The 23,441-nt window shown below is 39.3% G+C and overlaps 2 protein-coding genes across 3 annotated transcripts; one reads left to right on the top strand and one right to left on the bottom strand.

Annotated features, from left to right (window-relative positions):
• The first annotated feature begins 1,849 nt into the window (after window positions 1-1,849).
• cdc23 (cell division cycle 23) lies at window positions 1,850-12,404 on the top strand. The gene is made up of 16 exons (XM_015393443.1): window positions 1,850-2,030; window positions 2,372-2,444; window positions 3,524-3,661; window positions 3,764-3,806; window positions 3,907-4,012; window positions 4,114-4,246; window positions 4,325-4,502; window positions 4,586-4,683; window positions 4,817-4,898; window positions 7,231-7,384; window positions 10,597-10,716; window positions 10,799-10,874; window positions 10,954-11,015; window positions 11,508-11,586; window positions 11,780-11,896; window positions 11,975-12,404. Exons 1-16 carry the CDS (start codon window positions 1,918-1,920, stop codon window positions 12,125-12,127), a joined length of 1,725 nt encoding a protein of 574 aa, XP_015248929.1. The 5' UTR covers window positions 1,850-1,917; the 3' UTR covers window positions 12,128-12,404.
• On the bottom strand, window positions 12,334-22,289 carry kif20a (kinesin family member 20A). Of its 2 annotated transcripts, XM_015393441.1 has the most exons (19): window positions 22,132-22,289; window positions 21,128-21,307; window positions 20,317-20,421; window positions 20,102-20,221; window positions 19,121-19,259; window positions 18,854-19,029; window positions 17,061-17,160; window positions 16,641-16,853; window positions 16,378-16,489; window positions 16,189-16,263; window positions 15,968-16,111; window positions 15,717-15,885; window positions 15,387-15,542; window positions 15,036-15,175; window positions 14,566-14,668; window positions 14,234-14,432; window positions 14,066-14,157; window positions 13,836-13,973; window positions 12,704-13,063 (listed from the first exon to the last, which is right to left on the bottom strand). In XM_015393441.1, exons 2-19 carry the CDS (start codon window positions 21,293-21,295, stop codon window positions 12,704-12,706), a joined length of 2,709 nt encoding a protein of 902 aa, XP_015248927.1. In that variant the 5' UTR covers window positions 21,296-21,307; window positions 22,132-22,289. The 2 variants fall into 2 exon arrangements, with proteins under 2 accessions (XP_015248928.1, XP_015248927.1); XM_015393442.1 differs by lacking the exon at window positions 22,132-22,289 and having other exon boundaries at window positions 12,334-13,063; window positions 21,128-21,295.
• Between the last annotated feature and the right edge of the window lie 1,152 nt (window positions 22,290-23,441).

The following is a 23,441-nucleotide window of genomic DNA, read 5'->3' as shown; positions in this document are numbered from 1 at the left end:
AAAGCAGTTTGGTCAAAGGCTTCTGATTAAACACTGTCTGCTAAAAATCAGTTTGCAATACACTTAAGTTACAGACACAATTTAACATAGTTTGAACCCTGAGAACCAGCAGTAAAGAGGGTTTGGACATTTCTTTAAATAAATAAAAGCAAAAAAAAAAAAAATCCTCAATATTATTTGAGGAATAATCCTCATTGATCAAAGGGGATTTGCAGCTGTCCATGTGTGAACACCCGCAGCTGCTGCTTCAAGGGCACAGGCAGGTCCCAGATTTAATAGGCTCAGCACTTTGTCACTGTATTGTTTGAAAAGACAAGGATTGGCTTGAAATTCCTTACACGGCTAAGGTTTGGCCTTTCTCTCTGAGGGAGATTTGTCATCATTGTCACTGTATCTCTGGTAGAAAATTGAATTCTTTACTCTGTAAGCATTCATATAGATAGCTACAATCACACATATTGCACCGTCTTTCTGCAAACAGTCTGTTTTTCTGTTCCTTTCTTTCTACCTTAACCATTTCTCATATTTACCTTTATATGTCTTTTTTGTATTAATGACACAGTATTATTATTAATATCATTATTATTTTTCATATTATTTTGTTTTGTGTGTAACTGTAAGCATTCTTTTGTCTTATTGTTTTTGTTACTGTCAGTCATTAATTGGACAAGCTGGGCTTCAATACATCCCTCTGCAGTTGGCTGTTAGACTTCCTCACAGACAGACCTCAGTCAGTCAGGGGTTAACACCTCTGATGTCATCATCCTGAGCACAGGCTTCCTTCAGGGCTGCATCCTGAGCCCCCTGCTGTTCACCCTGATGACACATGACTGTGTCCCCAGGTTTACCACCAATCACATCGTGAAGTTTGCAGGAGACACCACGGTGGTGGGCCTCATCAGAGATGACAACGACCTGGACTACAGAGAGAAGGTGGAGGAGCTGGTGGACTGGTGCAAAGATAACAGCCTGATCCTGAAAGTGGAGAAGACGAAGGAGATCATCTTGGACTTCAGGAAGAAACGGCCTAACCACGCTCCACTGCTCATCAACAGCTCAGCTGTAGAGGTGGTCAACAGCACCAAATTCCTGGGAGTGCACATCACAGACACCCTCACCTGAAATGTAAACACCACCTCACTGATCAAAAGGGCACAGAAGTGCATGTACTTCTTGTGTAGGATGAGGAGAGCCCATCTGCCCCCACCCATCCTCACCACCTTCTACAGAGGCATCATAAAGAGCGTTCTGACCAGCTGTCTCACTGTGTGCTGTGGAGGCTGCGGCGCCTCAGACTGGAAGAAAGTGAGGAGAGTGGTGAGAACTGCAGAGAAGATCATCAGGGGCTCCTCTTCCCTCCATAAAAGACATTTCATCCCAGCGCTGTGTGTCCCGAGCCCGTCACATCATAAAGGACCCCTCACACCCCCACCATGGACTATTCTACCTGCTGCCCTCTGGGAAGAGACTTAGAAGCATTTGATGCAGGTCCAGCAGATTCCACAACAGTTTCTTCCCCACTGCCATTAGACTGCTGAATGTTTTGTAGAATGGATTATTGTATTGTATTTTATTATTATATTTATTAGATTTTATCATTATATATATTTAAAAAAAGTTAGAACTGTAAATTTACAGTCATTTTTACTATTTTTCAAAGCTGCAAGTTTAAAAAGATGAAATTGTCCAGTGAGCTGTTTCCAAACGAAATTTCTTATTGTTTTATACTTGTGTAAATCACATGACAAATAAAATCTGTCTAAAGTCTAAAAAGATTTTTAAGTCTATTCTGAAGGAAGAGGGAGGGCTTTTATTCTGAAAGAAGGAAGAGGAAGAGCTTTTATTCTGAAAGAAGGAAGAGGAAGTTTGATGTCGTAGCTTATTTCTTCTACCAATCGCCTGCTCGCTTAGTGAAATATGAAAATGGCGGCTCTGTGTAGTGAGTTCGGAGACCTGGCACAAATCAAGAAACAGCTAATATCTGTCATTTCGTTGTGTAAAGAGAGAGGACTCTTGCATAGCGCCAAGTGGTAAGACTGTAACATAAGATTATGCCGCTTAATATGATTTTTTTCTTTAACTTAGTTCAGAAAAAGACCCCAAATGAACGCCAGCTATCTCTTGTTAGCTAAATTAGCTCTGCTGATAAACATTACATTGCAGCACATCATAGTAGATTCCCATTTTTTTTGAAGAGATCACATTGGTTAGCATTAAGTCTATAATTGTGCTCGCAATTTTACGTAACATGGATAAGAATACTGTTGATTGACATTGCTCTTTGTCAGACAGTGTAGATCTTAATTTCTTATCTTATTTTTCGATGAATAAACAAACTGGTAACACTAACTCCAACACTGTTTACACCCAGGGCGTCTGAACTGGCGTTTGCTTTGGATCCTCTCCCCAAGGATGATTTACCCGCAGCACCACCATTCACCGAGGTCAGTTACAACCAGGATCTGGATGTAATAGTTTAGAGGAATGATTGGAGCAATAGGGATACGATTTGATTGATTTATTTTCTTTCCATTAAGAGGTTAGCAACTGTCACATCAACTATTTTTTTAGTCTTGAAGACATGTTCCACAAAAAACGTCCAGATGTCTTCTATTTGGTCGCAGCAGTCACCTGTGAAGAAGTATCAAATGAAGAACACTATGCAGTGATTAACTTTTTAAAATAGAGAATATGGACTGATATTGAAAAACATTTTCTAGGTTTTATACAGTTTCAACCATCTGCACACAGTCACACTTACTCAGTCAGGCTACAAGAATTAAAAGGCAAGTTGTGGTTTAGTTTCTTGGGATGAAATCAATCTAACCACTTAGTTCTTAGGGCTAAAATAATTAATCAGATTAATCGATTATTGAAATAATCGTCAACTGATTTAGTAATCGTTAATTGGAGTATAGAGACTCTAAAAAATGCCTTTAGCTGAAAGACCAGCCCACTTGGGGCAGTAATTGTATCATGCTTTTAAAAAATATATAAACAATTTGCATTTAATATAGAAAAAATGTCAATATGCTCTGTCCAAAATTCAAGTGAAAAAGTCTTAGTTTCACCGAGTTTAATTTCCTAAAAAAAATCTTAAGGAACCTTTTGCTATCTGATTATTAGAAGATTAATCAATCAATCAATCAATAATTGACAGATTGACAGATTAATCGATTTGCAAAATAATCGTTAGTTGCAGCCCTAGACCTTTTGAGGACTATCTTACTGTACAGGTTCCTGTTTGCAGTCTTCCTGCGCAACAAATTATAGATTATGTGGTCAGCTAAAGTTAAGCTAAAGTTTTGTACCGTTACAGCTCCAATATGTGATTAAAAAGTGTTCAACATGCAGGAAAAAGCTGCATAGAGTATATACTCACCCTGCTTACTGATTTTTGAAGTAATGGTAAATATAAAATCAAATTTAATCATAACAAAGCTTTCTAGAATCAAACAGGGATGAAATCGTGCAGTTATGTGATTGTTTAATATTCTTTTATCCTTATGTATGTTTTATACAGGAAGATGCTCAAGACCTTGATGCGCTCACACTGGCCAAATCGTACTTTGACCTGAAAGAGTATGACCGCGCTGCTTACTTTCTAAAAGGCTGCTGCAGTCAGAAGGCTTATTTCCTCTACATGTATTCTCGCTATCTGGTAAGATTCTCTAAATACTCGCTTGAATCGGCTGGATTCATTTGTAAGTTGGATTACTCTTTTTTTTTGGAGGCATTTTATTAACCGTTCTTCTGCTTTTAGTCCGGCGAGAAAAAGAAAGATGATGAGACTGTGGACAGTTTGGGTAAAGACCTTCTAATTTATGCTTATGAGCGCTGAGGAGCTGTTTGTCTGGTTTCCTGTAAACCATTTGTTTGGGTGTTTTTTTGTGTGGTGGTGTTTAGGTCCTCTGGAAAAGGGACAAGTGCGCAACGAAGCTCTGCGTGAACTGCGAGTCGAGCTCAGTAAGAAGCACACTGCAAGAGAGCTGGACGGCTTCACCCTATATTTGTAAATGCTTCCTCTGCTACGATGTGCACACTCATCAGGAATTCAATAAAGAAAAACATGGAGTAAAACCAAACGTTTTTTATGTTTTTGAATGGAAACAGATATGGGGTGGTTTTACGAAAGCTTGACCTTCTGAAGGAGGCAGTGGAAGTGTTTGTGGAGGCCATACAAGCTCTTCCTCTTCACTGGGGCGCATGGGTCGAGCTGAGCAACCTCATCACCAATATCGAAATGGTAACAAGAAAGAAATTGTTAATCTCCAGCTAAATAGTTTGTTTCATCTTTTTTATATTTTCTTTTTTCTTTTTACAGCTGAAGTCTCTTTCTCTCCCTGACTGCTGGATTAAAGACTTCTTCATGGCTCATATGTACACCGAGCTTCAAATGATCAAAGAGGCGTTACAGAAATACCAAAACCTCATCGAGGCCGGCTTCTCCAAGAGCACCTACATCATCTCGCAGATCGCCGTAGCCTACCACAACATCAGAGGTTTCCTTTCAAGATGGCTTTAAATGTCAATAAAAATCCTTTGTGTGTAGGAAGACTAACAGTAATCACTCTGCTTATCAAAGACATCGATCAAGCTTTGACGCTGTTCAATGAGCTGAGGGAGCAAGATCCATATCGCATCGACAACATGGACACCTTCTCTAATTTGCTATATGTCAAAGTAAGTTTCCAGTTTCTAATGTGTCGCCTCAGACTAGAGAATGAATCAGTACGACCAAAGTGGATTTCTAAAATATTCAGGATTCTTTTATTTCTTGGTTTTTGTATCAAATCGGTGCTTTGTGTCCTTACAGAGTATGAAACCTGAGTTAAGTTATCTGGCCCATAATCTGGTGGAGATTGATAAGTACAGAGTGGAGACGTGCTGCGTTATCGGTAAGCAATAAGTTAATCCAGTTCATAATACAGCCACCATAATCACCGTCTAATGTTGAGTTTGGTTTCAGAATAATCTTTTAACTTGCTTTATAATCTTGAGTTTGTTACATTGAAACAAGTCAGTATAATTTGAGATTTTATACAACAGGCCAAGAAAAGGTTGTCAAGTGGAAACTAGGGCTGAAACAATCGGGTTAATCGTGATTAATCGATTATTGAAATAATCGTCAAGTTATTGATTGTTAACTGGAGTATAGAGATTCTAAAACCTGTCTTTGCCTGACAGAGTAACCCACTTAGAGGAGTAATTATACCAAAATTGTAAAAAAAAAAATATGAACATTTTGCATTTAAGATTAAAAAATCTTTTTTGTCCGTCAATACGCTCTATCCAGAATTCCTCAAGTGGAAAAGTTTTAGTTTCACCTGGTTTAGTTTAATTTAAAATCTTCTTTAAGTATCCGTTTGCTATTAGATTATTAATCCATTAATCAAAAAAAGTTATCGACAGATTCATCGATTTGCAAAATAATCGTTTGCTGCAGCCATAGTGAAAACAAAATGCTTAAATTCTAATGCTTAATGCTGAAAATCTGAAATTGTTACACTGTATTTTTGTTTCTTCTGTACTCTGGGAGTTTCTAGATTAGTTAACTGAGACATTCTGTGTATAATAGAACCTCATTTTTTTTTTTTTTTAAACAAGTCATTGAACTGTTAAACTAAGCAGGCTGAACAGTGTGGAGATAATCAAAGGCTGAGCACAGAGGCCCAGAGTGTCTCAGCTCAGTTGGGAAAGTCTTTTAACCAGGCAACTTAACTTGCAGCTAATTTGAGGTCAGAGACAGTGAGGCAAGAGGAAACCTACAGTTCCCAAACATGTGGAAGAAGATGCTCTGGTTTGATGAGACCATATTGATTATTTTAGCCCTGATGCTGTCAGCTTGTGTAGCAGAACCCTTCATCTTCCCGGACATATTGTTACAGCAGTGAAGCATGGTAGTAGCAGCATTATGCAGTGGGAATGGATTCCTGCATCAGGGACAGAAAAGCTGTTTTGAATTGATTAAAATATGGATGATTGGCTACAGATCAAACTATGGAAGAACATGTTTGATGCTGCAAAAAATGTGCAACTGACTAGTTTTATTTAGTACAAGAAAAATCCCCACAATTAACTAGTTTAGATTAAAGCATATTAGCATCCAGGCAGTTGAATCGAAGACCTAATACTTTTCTGTGGCAACAAGGCTTAAAATTACCCCTGATGGACACTCTGCATCTGGTTCCGACTGAGTTTACGAGGAAATATGGTAGAGACCTTCCACAAACCACATCGACACAGTGAGCTAAATTTAAATTAATGTCACACCTTTCATGTTTCTAGGTGTAGGAAATTTAGAAAATCATTGCAAAGAACTCAGGCTTTCAGCACTTCTCCAGTCTTGGAGACTGACTAAATGCTGTTTCTCCGTTTTTGGTTCTAGTTCTGGCAGGAATTAGAAGACCTGAGTGGTCTGGGAGGTTTATACAGTGACAAATTTGTTATGTATCAAAGTGCTCATCCATTCAGTGATTTATATACTAACAGAACAATTTTAAAGTCTATTCTCTTAGCTATAGGGAGCCAGTGGAAGGAGTGCAGAACAGTGCTGATGTGCTTTGTCACTACCCGATCCGTACCGTCGGCTCATTTGCACATGTGCAACCAGATATTCATCCAGGTCGCCATAAAGAATGTTTGGTTCTAAAAGTACTTATTTCTATCATTCAATCACTAAAATACGCTGATACAAATCTTTAAAACAATTGTTATGACTTTGCTTTGAAAAAGCAGCAAAAAAAAAAAAGTTAGCTTCTGGAAGTAGCATAGGATCCCATTTCTGGCAAGGATGATTTTAATGCATTTATCTTCTCAGGAAAGAAATTAACCTTTAACACATTATAATTTAGTACGCTTACTATTTTTCAGGAGGGAAAAATGTAATTTAGGTTTTTTACAAAGTAAAATCGAGGGCGACCTGGATGTGTATCTGGTTGCGCAAATGAGCTGATGGTACGGATCGTGCTTCCGGGACGGATTGGGTAGTGACAGTGCTTTACGTTTGGACCAGATGCAGCTGTCTGCTGGACTTATTTTTGGTTTGTGATATTTAATTTGGCAAAAGATAAATGGAAAAAAAAAACTGACTGAAAAATTAGTTTTGTTATTAGCTGTTAATAGAACTGTTCCTACTGTTGAAAATAAGTCTAAACATTATCCTGAAACCAGAAACTAATGATAAATACTCAGGGGGGGTTTCTGTTTATTGATGTGTTTGATTTATAGGTAACTATTACAGCTTACGCTCTCAGCATGAGAAAGCGGCTCTGTACTTCCAGCGGGCCCTCAAACTGAACCCCCGTTGTCTTGGAGCCTGGACCCTCATGGGCCATGAGTACATGGAAATGAAGAATACTTCAGCTGCCATCCAGGCCTACAGGTTGAACAACTTTAGTTGCTGTTGGACCTCTCTTACAGGTGTAGAGCTTTAAATATGCAGAGCTGGGTCTGTCTTCCAAAACATTCTCAGAGCTCCTAACTTAACCTGAAGGAGTTCAGGGTGAGTGAGTGATTAAGCTAGCTGCTCAGTGGGACTAAATAAGGAGAGAACTCAAACTTAGATCCTGTTTGTTTGACCGTCACACCCTGTCATAAAAAACATATGCGCTATGAATTACCATTGAAGAAATATTAAATGAGTACAGAGTTTAGATCATGATGACACTTAAGGCTGGTTCACACAGCAATAGTTTCACCACTGATAAAAAACAAACCTGGGATACAACAATTTTGGTCGTACAGTGTTCTCTGCAGCCACTCACAGGCGAACAGGCTTCTACAGAATCTTGTTTTTTTTTTTTTTTTTTTGTCATTACATTGTCTCAAGTACAGAGCAACGAAATTAACTCTGTATTTAACTCATCCCCTTAAGGGTTAATGGTCTTTGCTCAGGGAGCCAGAGTGCCAGTCCGTGAACACAGAACCTCAGGATTCCAAGCACAATACCCCCTAACCACTATTTCGCCACTCCCCAAAGCAGGCAGTAGCGTAAAGGGTCTTTCCTAAGGACCCACATTGGCAGCTCATCCCCCCGCTGGGATACGACCCCAGGCTTCCTGTTTGCAGGGCGGATGACTACCATTTGAGCTAGCCAGATCTTTCGAGCTAGTGGCTTTATTTGTTGTAATGAGTGGGAAGATATAGTAGTTATAGTAGGAATGTATTAAGCGAGGAAGTACATCTCCAAATTTAATCCATGCCATCTGATCACCAAGATTATGATCCCACCTTTAAATATTCTGGAATTGTTTAGAGCTGTGTTTTTCATCCCTGGTCCTCAAGGCACCCTGCTCTGCATGTTTTGGATGTTTCTGAGGTTCAGCAAACCTGATTCAGATGATTGCAGTTCAGCAAAGCTGGATAATCTGCTATCAATTGACAACAGGTGTGTGAAAGCTGGGAAACATCTAAAACATGCAGGACAGTGTGCCTTGAGGACCAGGTTTGAAAAACACAGGTTTAGAGCATACCAGCAGGCTTTCGCACTGGGAATCTCTAGCGACAGCTGCCCAAGTCGGTCAAACTTTTGGGGAGTTCTTGCAGCATTTCAGTGTCTGAAAATAAATATGTGGTTTTTGGTGGTGGTTAAAAACTACAAATTATTATCTTTAGATGGCAAAGATTGACATTTTAAGTCAGGGGTGGGTAATTCCAGTCCTTTTGCCCTGGTATTCTGTATTTTTTTAGATATTTCCCTGGTCATCCATGCCTGAATCAAGGAATTAGATGAAGAAGAGGACTCTGGTGAAATTGACAGCGTAATAAAGAGATAATTCCTCCATTTGATTTGATATGTTGGATCTAGGATTCATCTAAAATTTGTAGGATCCTGACCCTGAGGAACTGGCTGCCCTGCACCTGTTTTAAAGGAAAAGTCCGGTCAGCAAGGAATAATCAATGCATCAATATCTATACCTAAAACTAATACATTTGTGGTGATTTAATGAATTTAGCATTAATCAGTAAAAAAAAAAAACAATTTTTGTTGCGATCACTGGGTAAGGGACCTGCCATTTTTGCCCAAATATAGTAACACCTCACTCCTGACATCTGGCAGTGACGTCACTGTGAGGTAAGCTTAGCGCCATTCTCCCCGCTTTACAAGCGAAATCAATGGGAACTAATAGACACATCTGCAAACAACAACATTTATTGAAGATTTCAAGAGGACTTGCCTATTGAAATTTGCGAGAGCTATAGTTAAACTGACAATGCCCACGTGAAGGGCAGTTGGATGTTGTAATACTTCGGGTAAAAATGAAATAAAATTAGTTATTTCACCTTTCCAATTCATGATCCTCCGCTGACGGGTTCATCGTTGGATTGCCAACATGAAGAGGGAGGATTTACCATCAAACTTCTGGCCAGAGAAAAAAAACACGTAATATGTAGCCAACATTTCAAAGAAGAATCTTTTCAAGATGACTTGGATAATAGCGCATAGTGACAAACACAAGATACAGCAATGGGACTTGCTTAACAGCCCATACTGCACCATGATGTCACAAACCGGTAGGTGGCAGTAGTGCTCTTTGACAAACACGGGCAAACATTTCATTCGAAAGCACATTCAAATGAAAATAACTCTTAATTAAAACACTTATCATTTATTGAACAGTATGTAATAATTTCATATTTGAAGTACCTTTAGAAGTTTGAATTCTGAATGTGACCGGACTTCTCCTTTAAGTTAATGTATGTATGAATTTTTCATTGTTTAATTGTGAAGTAGAGATCAGGGCTTGGATGCAGTTTTTTCCAGCCAGCTTCTGGATCAGCTCGTGATTTTTAGCTATACTGAGGCTGATGCACTATCAACAAAGAAAGATTTAAGAAGATTAGATATATTAACTCTGGATTAACAAAACCTTAAGTTTCATGTTAGATCAGTTTCATCCTTTACACGCACTTCAGTTATTTTTACAATTTCAAAAACTGCCTATAATGCCAAGATGATCCTGAAATTAATCTAAAAAAATAAAAATTAATTATGACACTACAAGAAGCCAAGCATCTAATTCGATGGATGGAAAAAAGAGGATTAATTACAGTAAGCTAGTTAAATATTAATTTAGAATACAATTTAGGGATTTCTTGGGTAGAAAATAGTTTAAACTATCTCCGATGAGGTGAAAGAAATAAAATCCTAAAGCTGGACAAAACATGCTGCCGCTGCTGTTTTTCAGCCACATATATTTTATGAGGTGGAGAGTGCAGAGATGGATCTAAGATGGATAGCAGAGCAGAGTTTCTCAGAGTATAACGCATGTCTCACACCTATGCCACCACAGAATAATTATCTTTATTCTTGCTTCAATGTCAACTTTGCTTTGCAACAACTCTAAATAGTGTCTGTGCCACTCTTACAGGGATAAGGTTGATATTTTCTCCACAGTAATATTGAGTAATTCTTGAAGTTTTACCCCCCCCTGTTGAGGTGGGGGATCAGCTCTGTTTCTGCCATCTTTCCTGCTTGAGACTTAGGATTCCTTAAAAGTCCTCCTCACTACTCTTTAAAAAAAAATAAAATAAATAGTTTTACTTAAAGTTTACTGCTAGGGCCCTAACTTTTTTTTTTCTCTCCTCCCCTAGGCATGCAATTGAAGTGAACAAGCGGGATTATCGTGCCTGGTATGGATTAGGTCAGACATATGAGATCCTCAAGATGCCCTTTTACTGTTTGTATTATTACCGGAAGGCTCACCAGCTCAGGTTTGGATAAAAATCCTTAAAGGGTTGACATTTTCAGACACGTTAAACTCTGCCTCACTGATTTGTTTTTGTTGTTGTTTAGACCCAGCGACTCACGCATGTTGGTTGCACTGGGTGAAAGCTACGAAAAACTATCACAGCAAGTTGAAGCCAAGAAGGTAGACATTTTTTTATCAGCAACTCTTTTAAAATATTTTTTTTGTGTGTTTGAGAGAAATGCCTTCTTCTTCTGTGCAGTGCTACTGGAGGGCTTATTCTGTCGGCGATGTAGAAAAAATGGCTCTACTCAAACTGGCAAAGTAAGCTTTTTTTTTCAACTTTTTGTTTAAAGGCAAACCTATAGCAGCTGATGTTTTAGTTAAGCTGCCTAATTAAAAAAATTCTGGAAATAAAAAGATGGATAACTATAAAACATTATTCCCTTTTCCATTTTTATATTGTTGCATCCATTTCTATGCTCCCTCACAGACTTGGTTGATGCAAGGCCTCAATATAAAGGCTAATTATTTCCAACTTACTTTTAATAACAGGTTACTGTATTTATACTAGGGTAGGGCAATTAATTAGATATGCAATTTAACAAAACACAATTTTCAGATCACAGAGGCACTCCATTTTGGTCACATTACAATTTAGTAGAGTAAGATATTAGGTGATGGTAATATGCTTAAAGGTGGGTTTGTTACTACACACAAAAGGTGAGAAGGTGATGTACCAATCCCAGTTTAGGTGACTTGAAGGTGATTTTCCAGCTTTTTTTCCCACCAGTGTAATATGTGGTCCCTCCACAGGCTCCATGAGCAGCTGAACGAGTCAGACGATGCTGCTCAGTGTTACATGCTTTACATTCAAGACATTTTCTCATGTGGTGTAAGTATTTTCTCCAAACGGAATATTACTGGTAAGCTTCGAAAAGGGAACATCTGTACTTTGAGCTGCTTTAAGCTTTGACTTCTTGCAAGCTGTTTTGTACTGTTTAGGATTAGAACTAATTCGAAATCTTATTTTTCTTATCTTTTGATGTTTTATTTTTGAATGAGCCGTGTGTATTTTTTCCTATCAGGAACAACCGGAGCATGCGGAGGTGAGCACAGCTCTGCGGTATCTGGGTCAGTATTATTTCAAAAACAAGCTCTATGACGAGGCGGCCCTTTGTGCTCAGCGCTGCTGCGACTTCAATGTGAGTGTTCTAGCAGTCAATGATCGGTCTGTCGTAAAGTCCATAATTACACTGAGTTTTTGTTTGATTGCTCTGTAGGCACGGGAAGAAGGGAAGGCTCTGCTGAGGCAGATCTCGCAGGTCAGAGATCAAATCGAGACGCCTTCAGCTGATCCGTTTGGTACCCTCTCCAACAACAACACACCAGTCAGGAGGGTGTCTCCTCTGAACCTTATCTCCTTTACGCCATGATTTTCACAGTAATTAAAATGGACAATGTAAAGACATCAAAAATATTTTCTCTTTTTGACTTGATTGTCACTTTATGTATTTGCAGAAAAAAAAAATCTGTTAATTTGATAGAATAAAAACACCAGAACGCATCTTTGAAATGCCAAAGAATATTCATTTTTATTTTGAACAAGAAAATTCCTCAAAATGAAGAAACAAAGCTTGAAACTTTTGGCATGCAGACACAATGATAAAGACAAGACAGAATAGTTTTATAAAATTATTCTAAATATATTTAGACAACACAGAAAAAAAGCCGGAAGTAAATGGTTCAATTGTAGCTGTGAGTTTTTCCTTTGCAATTAGATGCAGCTTAAATGGATACACTGGTGCCATCATGCAAACACAAACGTGCACACTTCTGACCTTACAGTCCTTGAGTCATGAGAGAAAATTTTAAGAATTGATTATTTTACTGGCATCAAGTGTAAAACCACTGCACTTCAAAGTGGATAAAAGGAAAAACAAAAATATAAAGATACCCAGCAATTAGTCCTTACGTAACACCAGAAAGCTTAATTGCAGGCTTTTGAAAGCTCAGTATTTTCCTCTGATGTTGCGTGGGGTGCGGAAGGGGCTGGGAGGTGGGGAAGGCTGGCGAGAACGCAAGATTCTTGAATACGGAGTCAAGCTTTCTTCATCAGCCATACGAGTGTTGCATTTACGGGTCGGGGTACGCGTCGGGAACATGGACTGGAAAAAGTGACGTTTCTGTGGCGGATGGTTTTCGGCTTCGCTCGTCGTGGCCGCGCAGCCCCTCTTTTTGCAGGAGCCTGAAGTAGAGGGCACAGCAAAACTCTGCGGCGGCTGGGAGCGCCCTGCTAGCATCTCTGCTTTCTGTCGTAAGTCTGCTTTGACCAGCGTAAGGTCATTCTGAAGCTCCATCAGGATCTGGTTCTGAGAAGAAGTCAGTGGAGAGAGGGTTAGACAGGACCACAGAGGGAGAGGAGGAGGATGAAGCTGGCAATGATTAGATGATAAAAGTGCAACATGCTCCAGCCCAGTTATCACCTGGTGAGGATGTTAGAATCCTAATTTCAGTTTAAAAGCTGGTTTGCAACCAGTGTTAGAAAGCAAAGGGAGAAAAAAGAATATTTCAAAATGAGAAAGGAAACAAACTGTTTTCATCATAATCAGAACATAAAATGAAATTTCACAATTCAATAAAAAAAAGAAAAAGATTACATTACAGATTTCAAGTGTTAAATATGTTTGATTCTAGATCAGCTAATAGATAATAAGAGAGGGCCCCAAATTAGGATTGACTACAAAAACTGTATTACATGGTAATAAATATCAGTAACTGATTCTTCTGTATTGAAAATAATTATAGGTCTTACACAAAATTCTACTTTAAGGGAAGTATTTTGTATTATTAGCTGTAAGCAATTATCCTCCAAACAAAGAAATAAATGCATCTCTCTGTATCTCCTAATATGAAAATATGACTTCAGGATATAATGATTGAAATAAGCTTTGAAATGAAATAAGCTTTTTCCATGTATGATATGGTAGAATTGTCTCTAAAAAGCCTTGAGATGACACTTTTTTTGAATTTGTGCTATATAAGTAAACTGAATTGAAAGCCTTATTCACCAATATGTATCTGTAGTTACACTAATATAGATTGGGTTAATTTTCGAAGATCTTTTACAGTGTGCCTACTTACCTGTTTGGCTAGTGTCTCATCCGCAGCTGTAAGTGTCTGGCGCAGCCTCTCTGCTCCTGTATTGCGGCAACAAGCTCTTTCACTAGACTGCAGGTCCACTCCCAGCTTCTGGAGATCCTGGCGCAGCTGCCGCAGGTTCTGTTGGGAGGGGGAAGCGTATTCTTAGTGCCTTTTAGAGGGAAGACTATCATAAAAAAAAAAGTATTTGTAGCGGTGCCCAAGTTACTGACCCGCTGACCCTCCTGCAGCTTGCGATCAGCTGAGGTGGTGAGGACGCCGGCTGAACCCGGTACCTCCAGCTTCATCCTCAGCATTTCCATCTCTGCACAGGCAAACAGAATGTCTTAATAGTATACTAACACCAACACGACTTAAACATCACTGAGGTCAGACTATACCCTGGGTCTTGGTAAGAAGCTCAGCGCGACACTGGTCCAGCTCACTGCGCAGTCTGCCCACTTCTGCCTGAACCGAAAGGCGGAGAGAACGCCGCGGCTCCTCAGAGTCTACACCTGGGGCCGTTATGGGCCGGACATCTTCCTTCTTTCTCTTTTCTTCAAGAGCAGCACTCAGTTCTTCAATCTCCTGATCACGTTCCTACGAGGCGATCAATTTAATGGATCAAAACGTTTCCTAACAGTCTATAGACCTAATCCACAAGCTTTAAATTCTATAAAGCATTTATTTTCTGTAAAACCATTAAAATCACTGAAAGCCAACCAAATCTTACCTTCAGCTGCTGGTTGTAGTATTTCTTTAGATGTTTCTCCAGAATACTTAGTTTGTTCTCATAATTCTGCTCAATCAGACCCTTCTCAACCTCTAAGGTCTCCCTGTTGGATAGAAGATGTTGCACTTATCACCACATTCCAGCACAGCATGTGATACCTTCATGTACCTCTTTAATATCAAGCAGATTTTCTTCATCTTAATGTAACACAGAATTAACCATTAAAGTTAACCTATAGCTTTAAGCAGAAAAAGTAAAATTCAATGAGGTAAATGTCAATTGAAGGATGTCAATCCCTGTCAATTTCTTGACAGGGATTGACGATGCATTAAAAAATGCTGAAAATTGAAAGTTGGGTCACAACTTTGCTATCAAGGTTGGTGTGACCACTTTATCCAATCTTTCATTTTGACCCCTGTGGTGTGATTGTTTAGATTCAAACTAAAAAGATAAAGACAAAGCATACATACGCAAAGTCCTCTTTCATTTTTGTGATGACTTCCATCATTTCTGAGTGGACCTCCAGTCTCACTTTAGCTTCCAGGGCTTTTTTTTCCTCCCGCTCACGCCAAACACCTTTCCTCAGGACCTCGATGGCTCGCAGTAGAGACTAAACGACACAAAGTTACCTGGTAGATTAATGGAAACTCTTTGGCCTTTAGATATTAGAGGCAGTTTTCACATCACACATTTCAATTACCTTAAAATTCAACATAAAACTGTAATTAAACTTCAGTTTTTGGGACTAAGCTCAGCTCTTGGCTTTGCTAAACAGATAAATATCATCTTATTTAAGAATAAAAAACAATGGCCGACATTACATCTACATCCAATTGGGTGATATCTCCATCTTCGACATCACTTTCATCTTCCTCCTCCTCCTCTATGAGGGTGCTCTCATTGCCGTTTGCCACAGGCTCTCGGAGCAGGGACAGGATGTAGGCCACTCTGGTCTTTGTGGACGGTCCATGGACAAGCTGAAATTAAACCAGGTTAAGTCGATGAAGATTTCTCTTAACATGTTACAGAAAATGCAGCTGGCATTTAAAATGTCAGATGTTTAAGCATTAGGTTGATGAAAACACACTACTTTTGAAACCAACCAACTTTGCACCATAACTAAGAACTTCCACACCAAAGAGTGTTATCACCTGTGTAGCTATAGCAGAGAATTTGAGGGCCTGAAGGGTCTCGTCGTAGATTGAGGCGCATGGATTGATGTTGACCACCATGCAGGAGGTCCCTCTGCCACAGAAGAAGCCCTGTAGGACACGGGTCAGTTTGCTGTCCCTGAAGGGCACCACCTGAGGTGGTCTTGACCTGTCAAGGAATTTCAGATAATCATCTTAGTCAAAAACCCAATTGATCATTTTATCCCTCATATTTAGCCTTCCTCACGCACTTGTTGTTCTGGTTGTGTCTCAAAGCGGCGATGCAGCGCCCCAGAGTCATGAGGGAGGTGTTGATGTTGCTGGCCTCCTTCATCCTCTCACCGATTCGCTGCTCTTTACAGCGCTCAGACCCAGCTAGATCACATACTGCCAATCTACAAACAATACACAATACAACTTTTAGATTCACTACTACAAGCTATATTAAAAAACAAAATGGGTGAAAACGTACTCGCTGATGTGCATGGCCTGGCCTAAACTGGCTTCAGGGTGAACATGAAGAACACGGATGGAGAAGATGCTGTGGCTAAATAAGAAATAGAGATTGACAAGAAAAAAACCCATCAAGTACAATTCAAATAAAACAGTGAAGCTCAGTCTAAAGAAAGTTTTAAGAAAGAAAGGGGCGGCATGCTCCAACCTCCTGCTGGAGTTTTGGTTTAGATGAGTGCTGGCGAAGCTCTGGTTACGACGCCCAGCCTTCAGGATCCTCCACGCCTCCTCAGCACTGCGAATCTGGATCCAAGTCAGATCTATGACACAAAAAGGAGAAAGATCCCTTAAACCAGAACAGTGGAGCTAAAACACAGAACAAAAACTGTTAGAAGGCTTAAATCTAACACATTGTAATACATTAACTAAAAACATCCACTAAAGTTATTCTTCCAAAGAAGTCAGAATGACCTTTGACGTAGGGGTTTCCCTGCTTGTCATCACTGAGTCGCAGAGTTACCCTTTTTCGGGGTTGCTGGGAGGGTGAAGCATCCAGAAGGTCATACAGAAACTCATTGTAGATCTCATAGAAGGAGACCCAGATGGAAAACTGCACCCCTTCTTCCAAATCGCCGCCTCCACTGAGAGAAAGGCTGTCGGGATCCAGGCACACGCTGTCCGTTTCTGTAGATAGAGAGGGAGTATCCACCAGTTATGTTTTTTTAATAGCTGATTTTGCAAGGAAGCAAACAACATAGCTTAGGGTTTTATTATTTCATACAAACTCCATATGTGTTTATCTTTAAACAATAAACTACCTAAATATTTGATAAAAAACAAAAAAAAAAAACAACAACTTCAAAGAGACAGATTTCTGAGTTTTTGTCTGACCTTCCAGCTGAGTGGCGGTGTGACTGATGGAAGACAGTCCTCCAATGCCGCTGTCCCAGATGGTAGTGTTACCATCTCGGCGAGTGGTTTGAAATTCGTCCTGTAACAAATCACAACGGGTAATTAATTTTAATACCTGCCTAACCATTTCTTTCATTACAAAAGCTTTAAAAATCCCCAGAAATCTAGAAAATTACAACTTAAGTCATGATTTTAAGTTTCAGATCAGAAAAAGACATGAGCTTTTAACTAGGTTAATAGGCTACTCCATCAAAATTATACAAGGTGGCATTTTACTTAACTACTACTTAACAGGAGTGGCAGGCGAGATACCTTACCGACCAGTTCCAAAGGACACCCAAACCAACTACGAAGGTAAGAGAAGGAAAACAACCTGAAGGCCCAAGAGGCCGGTTGGAATAAGGGCAAAATTAGAAGGACCACATGGTAACGAACGGAATGGACTCAGGCAACGATTCTAGGATTATGAGAAGATGCATGGGAGAAGTTAACCGCCTTCAGAGGTCTAAGGATCCACTAGGGGGAGAAAGGATGTAAAGCAGGGGGCCCGAAGCAACATTGCACTGCAACCACAGGACAGACAAAAGGAACCCAGATCCAGGGAGCTAACCACAGTGCTGGGGGCTCCAACATTGCAGATGGAGGGCTGGCTTCAAGTTCAAGAGTGCCTGTGGCAGGGAGGGCAGCAACGGCCAAAAGTAACGGGGAAAAAAAACCTGGGAGCAGCTGTATAAGTACCTCAGCATCCTGCTACTTTACTCTCTGCACAAAAGCTAGAAATCACAAAGCAATCGGGGAATTTGCAGATGAGGCAGAGAAGGGTAGTTTCTGGCTATGGCTAAGGAGGAGAGATAGGGTGGGGGCCTAACACCTAGGGCATCAGCAAGGGGTTGGTAGGGAGAGTTCCCTGCCATCGCTCCACCACCAAGAGTACTGGGGGTTAAACGAGCGGAAGACCCATGACTGGTGGTCCCCAGTTGATGACCCGCTAAAGCCCAGGAGTGTACAAGGCACACTTGTTCAAGGCACTGGTGGAGATGCCTCAGGCAGCAATGCCCAGCAAGTAGAACATTAACCTCCATTTTTAATTCAATTACATGTCTGAGTAATCTGCCCGAGTTTTACTGTCACAGCAGCAGCACCTTCCTGTCCAGTGAAAAAGAGCACCTGGATGACAGCAATGCAAGAACTTCAAATCCAGGAGGCACCTATGTTGAGCGGACTGTAGAAACCCACTTTCTCTGATCAGCGAGTGGTGGTTGGACAGACGGCGTTGATTCCAGCTCCAAGTTAAGATGAATAAATGGCTCTTTTAGTAGAATCTTCGTTTTAAGAAGTCTATGTATTTTTAGTGGTCCAGAGTTCTCAGACTTTGCTAAGCCTACAGATGTGATGTGATGCGGCAACAACACGAAACAAGTGACACGATGGTTGGAAGAAAAGAAGCTATATTTCATGACAGAATAAATCCCACATAGTGCTATAGGCATCATTTTATCATAAAGCTTCCTATAGGGGACATAATAAGGGCAGAATAATATACGACTTTTAAGCATATTTGTTCAACAGGATAAAGGCAACAGTTGTTTTTTTATTTTTACAAATTCAAGTAAAAAGAGGCAAAAGTATCTAGATCAAAATATAAATCCCAGGAACAAAATACCTCAATAAAATACATTTTGGCAAGCTGTAAACATATTTTCACTGGAACTGTATTCATTGTTGGAAGGTTTAAGACCGTTTTATGATCAATTGTTACAAACATATCTTACCTCTTTGAGTAGGGAGTTCCGCCGGATTTCCTCTGCCTTGATCTCACCGGTGTCCAGCTGCCTCACATCCTGATACATGACCGGCTTCAGGTCCATAGCACCATAGAGACGACCCTGCAGTTTCCTGAACAGAGACACCAAAGCTCGCGGCAACAGGCCAGCCTCTCGACTGTTTCCTGAAGAGAAAGCATTTCAGTTTGAAGCTCTGAATTTAAGTAATTTGACTGATTAGTCAATCAGCACATTTACATTAGAGAGCTCGTGTACCTTGAACTGTGTAAGTCTTTCCAGAGTTAGTGACGCCATAAGTGTAGAGGAGCCTGTTTTCTCCCCTAAGAACGTCATTCACCATCCTCTTCATTGTTCCCTCATAGAACTGTTGCTGAGTTGTTTCTGGACCAAATATCTATGAAGGGAAATGGATAGAATTAATATTAAGATCAGCCAGTTTTTAAATAACAGAATGTTAATCAAAAGAGTGCAGTCTCTATCCACATCTTAGTTATTAAAGAGGTCATAAAATGCAAACCCAGTTTACATTGTTATAGATGAATAACAATAGTTCAGTGGGTGAAATTGACGTACAGAGAACTTCGAACCCCATCGACACCTCATTTCTCTGGAAATGAGGTGTCGGCCTGTACTTTTGTCACACCCCGATATTGATATACAGACCAGCCCACTGGTTCACTGGACCAAGAACATGAATAATGGTCATGAAGATGTAAGTCTTCTTTTTTAAAGCCAAAATAATGCCACAGAAGTGACGTACTGTTCCTCTTTGGTACCAGACCTTCAGTTGTTTCAGTTTTTGTCCAGTTTGAGGCCATTGTTCAGCAGGTTAGTTGTGGACGATATAGAGTTTCCCTGTGTGTTACTTTGCTAGCGCGTCACCCCCATCACGTGAGCCGTGAAAGCTCGTCCTTTGCGGTTAGAAAATGTAGTTTTATCCTATCGCGATATTGTTGCAAATGCAATTAATAGTTCAGGCATATTGTAAACCAACCAATCAGAGCACAGATCAACTTAATATTCACGAGCATACCATAACAGGAAGAAAACCTGTCGTTTTATTCTAGGGCTTTTAACCAGGCTTACATTAGGGATCATAAAACAGCAAATATGCCAATTTCAGCCCAAACAATGTTACACATCCTATTCAGAGCCCTTAAGGCCCAGCACCAAATACCCTATATAATCGTTCTATGACCCATTTAAGAGAAACAGGCAACACTGTGATTCTCCTACCTTTGAGAAACTGAACTTGTGAACGTTCGGGGTGATGCCTCTCTCTGCTGCCCTCATGTTCTGAGAGTCAGTTGGTGCTTTGAGCAGCAATGTCTCTTCGTCCTGGATAGCCACACATCCCTAGAAAAAAGTGGAAAAAAAAGTTTTTTTTTTGTTAGAAAAAAGTAAAAAAAAAAAATCTGACAATAATAGCTACAAACATTAGATTGTCCTACCTGCTCCTCTCCTTTTTCTGAGTCAGTGAGTGGGCGAATGCGCAGAAAAACTTTCACCTTTTCAGAGGTCCTCTCATCAGGGCTGCCAGGTTTCACAGCAACTTTCTATAGAGAATAAAAGATAATAGGCTTTCCTAAACTAATACTTTATTTTAGTTACCTTAATTCCATAAAAAATTAGTTTAGATGAAATAAAGATACAAACATGTAAAATGAAGTTTTTCTTTAACATTTTACTGACACAAATTAGGGACAGTGTGTGACAAATATTCTGCCAAAGAATAATAGCATCACATCAAAACGAAAGCGATGTCATAGCTTAGAATTAGAAGTTTATTAATACCCGATGAGAGATGCCATGTTAAGTCGCCATTTTTAATTAGAGTAGCTGAAAGGGGACAAAATGTTTTATCCTTATGCATTTTTACCTGTATCATGTTGTCAATGGCAGAGGATTTTAAAACAAGCAAAAATAACTGTAGAGGATTCTACCTTCCACTTTCTATTGCAATGGAGGGCCATCCAAACCAAAAAGAAAGAAAAATGTAATAACTTAGAGAAAACAAGAATCTACATTGGTGCAGCTTTCATCCAATGGAGATCCTTTATGAGTCAGAAGGGCGACAAAAGTTGCAGGCTTTCTGCAGGACAGGTAAAGTAATTTAATAAAAGGTACCATTCTGTCTTTTCTTATTTACCAGACCACTAGTGCCCCAGTAGATGGATGTAAATCTTACACAGTGTCCCTTTTTATATCAATAAGAGTGTGACAAGAAGGAAAAAACAAAAACATGCTTTTGTGGAGTCTCACCGTCTGTGTGATGGTTGGCCTGGTTTCAAGCCCAGGAGAAATGACAGAGATCTCAGTTAGACGTGGCCTTGCCATGCCTCCATGCTCTGCTGCTGTGGACTCAAACACAGCCATTTCCTCCTCACCATCTGAGTAACCTCCATATGGGGAAGACAAGCACTGAGCCATGCTTTCCTGTAGCTGCAAATAGTCATGAATTTGTTTGGGATGAGAGCTGGGATGTGAAAATACATGATCCTCTACATTTGCATGATGACTAATGCCAAACCCTTTTTTTTATTCATTGTATTAAGGCAGATTTATTGACCTAAGAGAACATGCTCTAATCAGGATGCATCTTGTTGGAAAAACATTCTAAGCTCCTGATGTAAAGTGAGAGCAGAAAATGGAAAACAGGCTAAACTAGTTTTTTTTCCTCCAAAAAACAAATAAAACCCGTCTACTTAATAATCTTTTAACTCACAATCCTAGACGTATTCTAAATTATACAAAACAGATTAGCCGACATTTCACATCTCTTTCGTTTGCTTTAAGATGTGTTTAGATTTAATAGAAGATTGCTTTTTTTTTTTTTATTCAAATGCGGTGCCGAAGCTGTAGCGGCATCTAGCGGCAGGAGAGTGTACTGCATAGCAGAACTTTTTCCCTCCTCGCCTTTGTAAATGTTTTAAGGTTATTACCATTAGTGACATGAACACAATGATAGTTATAAAGGTCGGGTAAGGGAGACCTCCTGCAAAGTGTTAATAATACATTTTCTTTATTGTGCTATGCTAGGATAAACAGTAACCCGCGAGCCTCAAGATGTGTTTAACCGTGTATTTTATGTTCCGCAAATTGTTGAAACAACAGGTTCATTACGCTGGACATTTAAATACACTTGAAAATATACATATATATATGTTACTTTAGTTACTGGAAACTATTTACATCAAAGTGGCACATATATCTAAAAGCTATTTCTCCGAGGTGACATATGAATTCGTATTAAACAAATGACCCACCTTTAAAGCAAAGGTCTCCGATTAATTTCCAGAATTTCCTTTCAATTTCTTCAATAGTTTATATAAAAACAATAAAACGGTTCGATTTAGGAACAGTCCGTTTCTCTATAAAGCCCAGGCTCCCTGTCCTCGCCAGCGGACTGGTTCTAACTGAAACCGTTTAGTTTTTGAACTGTGCGTTTCCGCAGCTTAGCGACTCTCTGATTGGCTGACGGCTTTCTTCTTCTTCTTCTCTTTCTTTATTAACGTATAGAAATACCTTCGTGGTACATACCGCCCCCTACCGTACAAGAATATGTAACGGCTGCGTTGTTTTCAGTTGAGTATTGTGTAAATATGTAAATAATGACCTACCTGTAATCTCATAATTATCACGTCTTCTGTTCTATTTTGGCCTCTTAAGTTCTTCATTACTATTTTTATTTAAGTCCCTTTCCATTTCTTATCTTCATTCCACATTTTCTGCTAGACTTATAACTGTTTCCTTTTCATTATTGTTTTAGCAATACATTTCCCCCAAAAAATATGTAACGTTATTCCCTTCCCTCAAGCCTTTTAAGCCAGTCATGAGCTGGTTATGCACCTATCAAAAACTTTGTAGCCATACCACCCTTGTGCAGTTCTAAACAAACTATGATGAATTTCTGGTATACGGTCCTTCCTATAGTTTCCTGTAGACTGATTACTTTACATGACTGCCTTTAAATGTGTGCACACATCCACCTTATTCAGTCTGACCTCTTCCACCCTCAGCAAACTAATAATGACTGCCACAATGTTTGCTGTTAAAACAGATAAATTATCTTTTAGTCATTCTGGTAAATCTCTAAGTAACTGTAATAACTATGTCTAATATATACACTTAACTTCACCCCTATTTCATTTAGTTTCCATTCTTTCATTATTTAAAAGACTCACATCTTTTTTAATTTATAATATAGGAATTGCATTAACTGGATTACTATCGGAGAATATTTTATTTAGAATCAGAATTTATTTATTAGTGTCTTGTGTGAAATGATTTTCTTGCAATGCAACGATTTACAGAAGAGAGGAAAATATGATTAGATAGGAATCAAGTCCACATTTTCTAAGAGGTTTATTTAAAGACACTCACCTCCGAAAAACCATAGTAACATTTTCACTAAAGATTGTATACCGGTATGTTGAATGATTTTTAAGGGTAACCTCTTAGGATTGGGATGATGATGAATTGGGCAAATTATGAATGAACCAAAACAATTCAATGACAGGTTGTGTTTATATTAAAAAAACAAACAAACAAAAAAAAAACTTTTTTTCTAGAACTT

The sequence above is a fragment of the Cyprinodon variegatus genome, unplaced genomic scaffold (assembly GCF_000732505.1).
Source record: "Cyprinodon variegatus isolate N-32 unplaced genomic scaffold, C_variegatus-1.0 Scaffold641, whole genome shotgun sequence".
Taxonomy (NCBI): domain Eukaryota; kingdom Metazoa; phylum Chordata; class Actinopteri; order Cyprinodontiformes; family Cyprinodontidae; genus Cyprinodon; species Cyprinodon variegatus.
The sequence above is the reverse complement of the archived record's forward strand: the minus strand, read 5'-3'. Positions and strand labels throughout refer to the sequence as shown.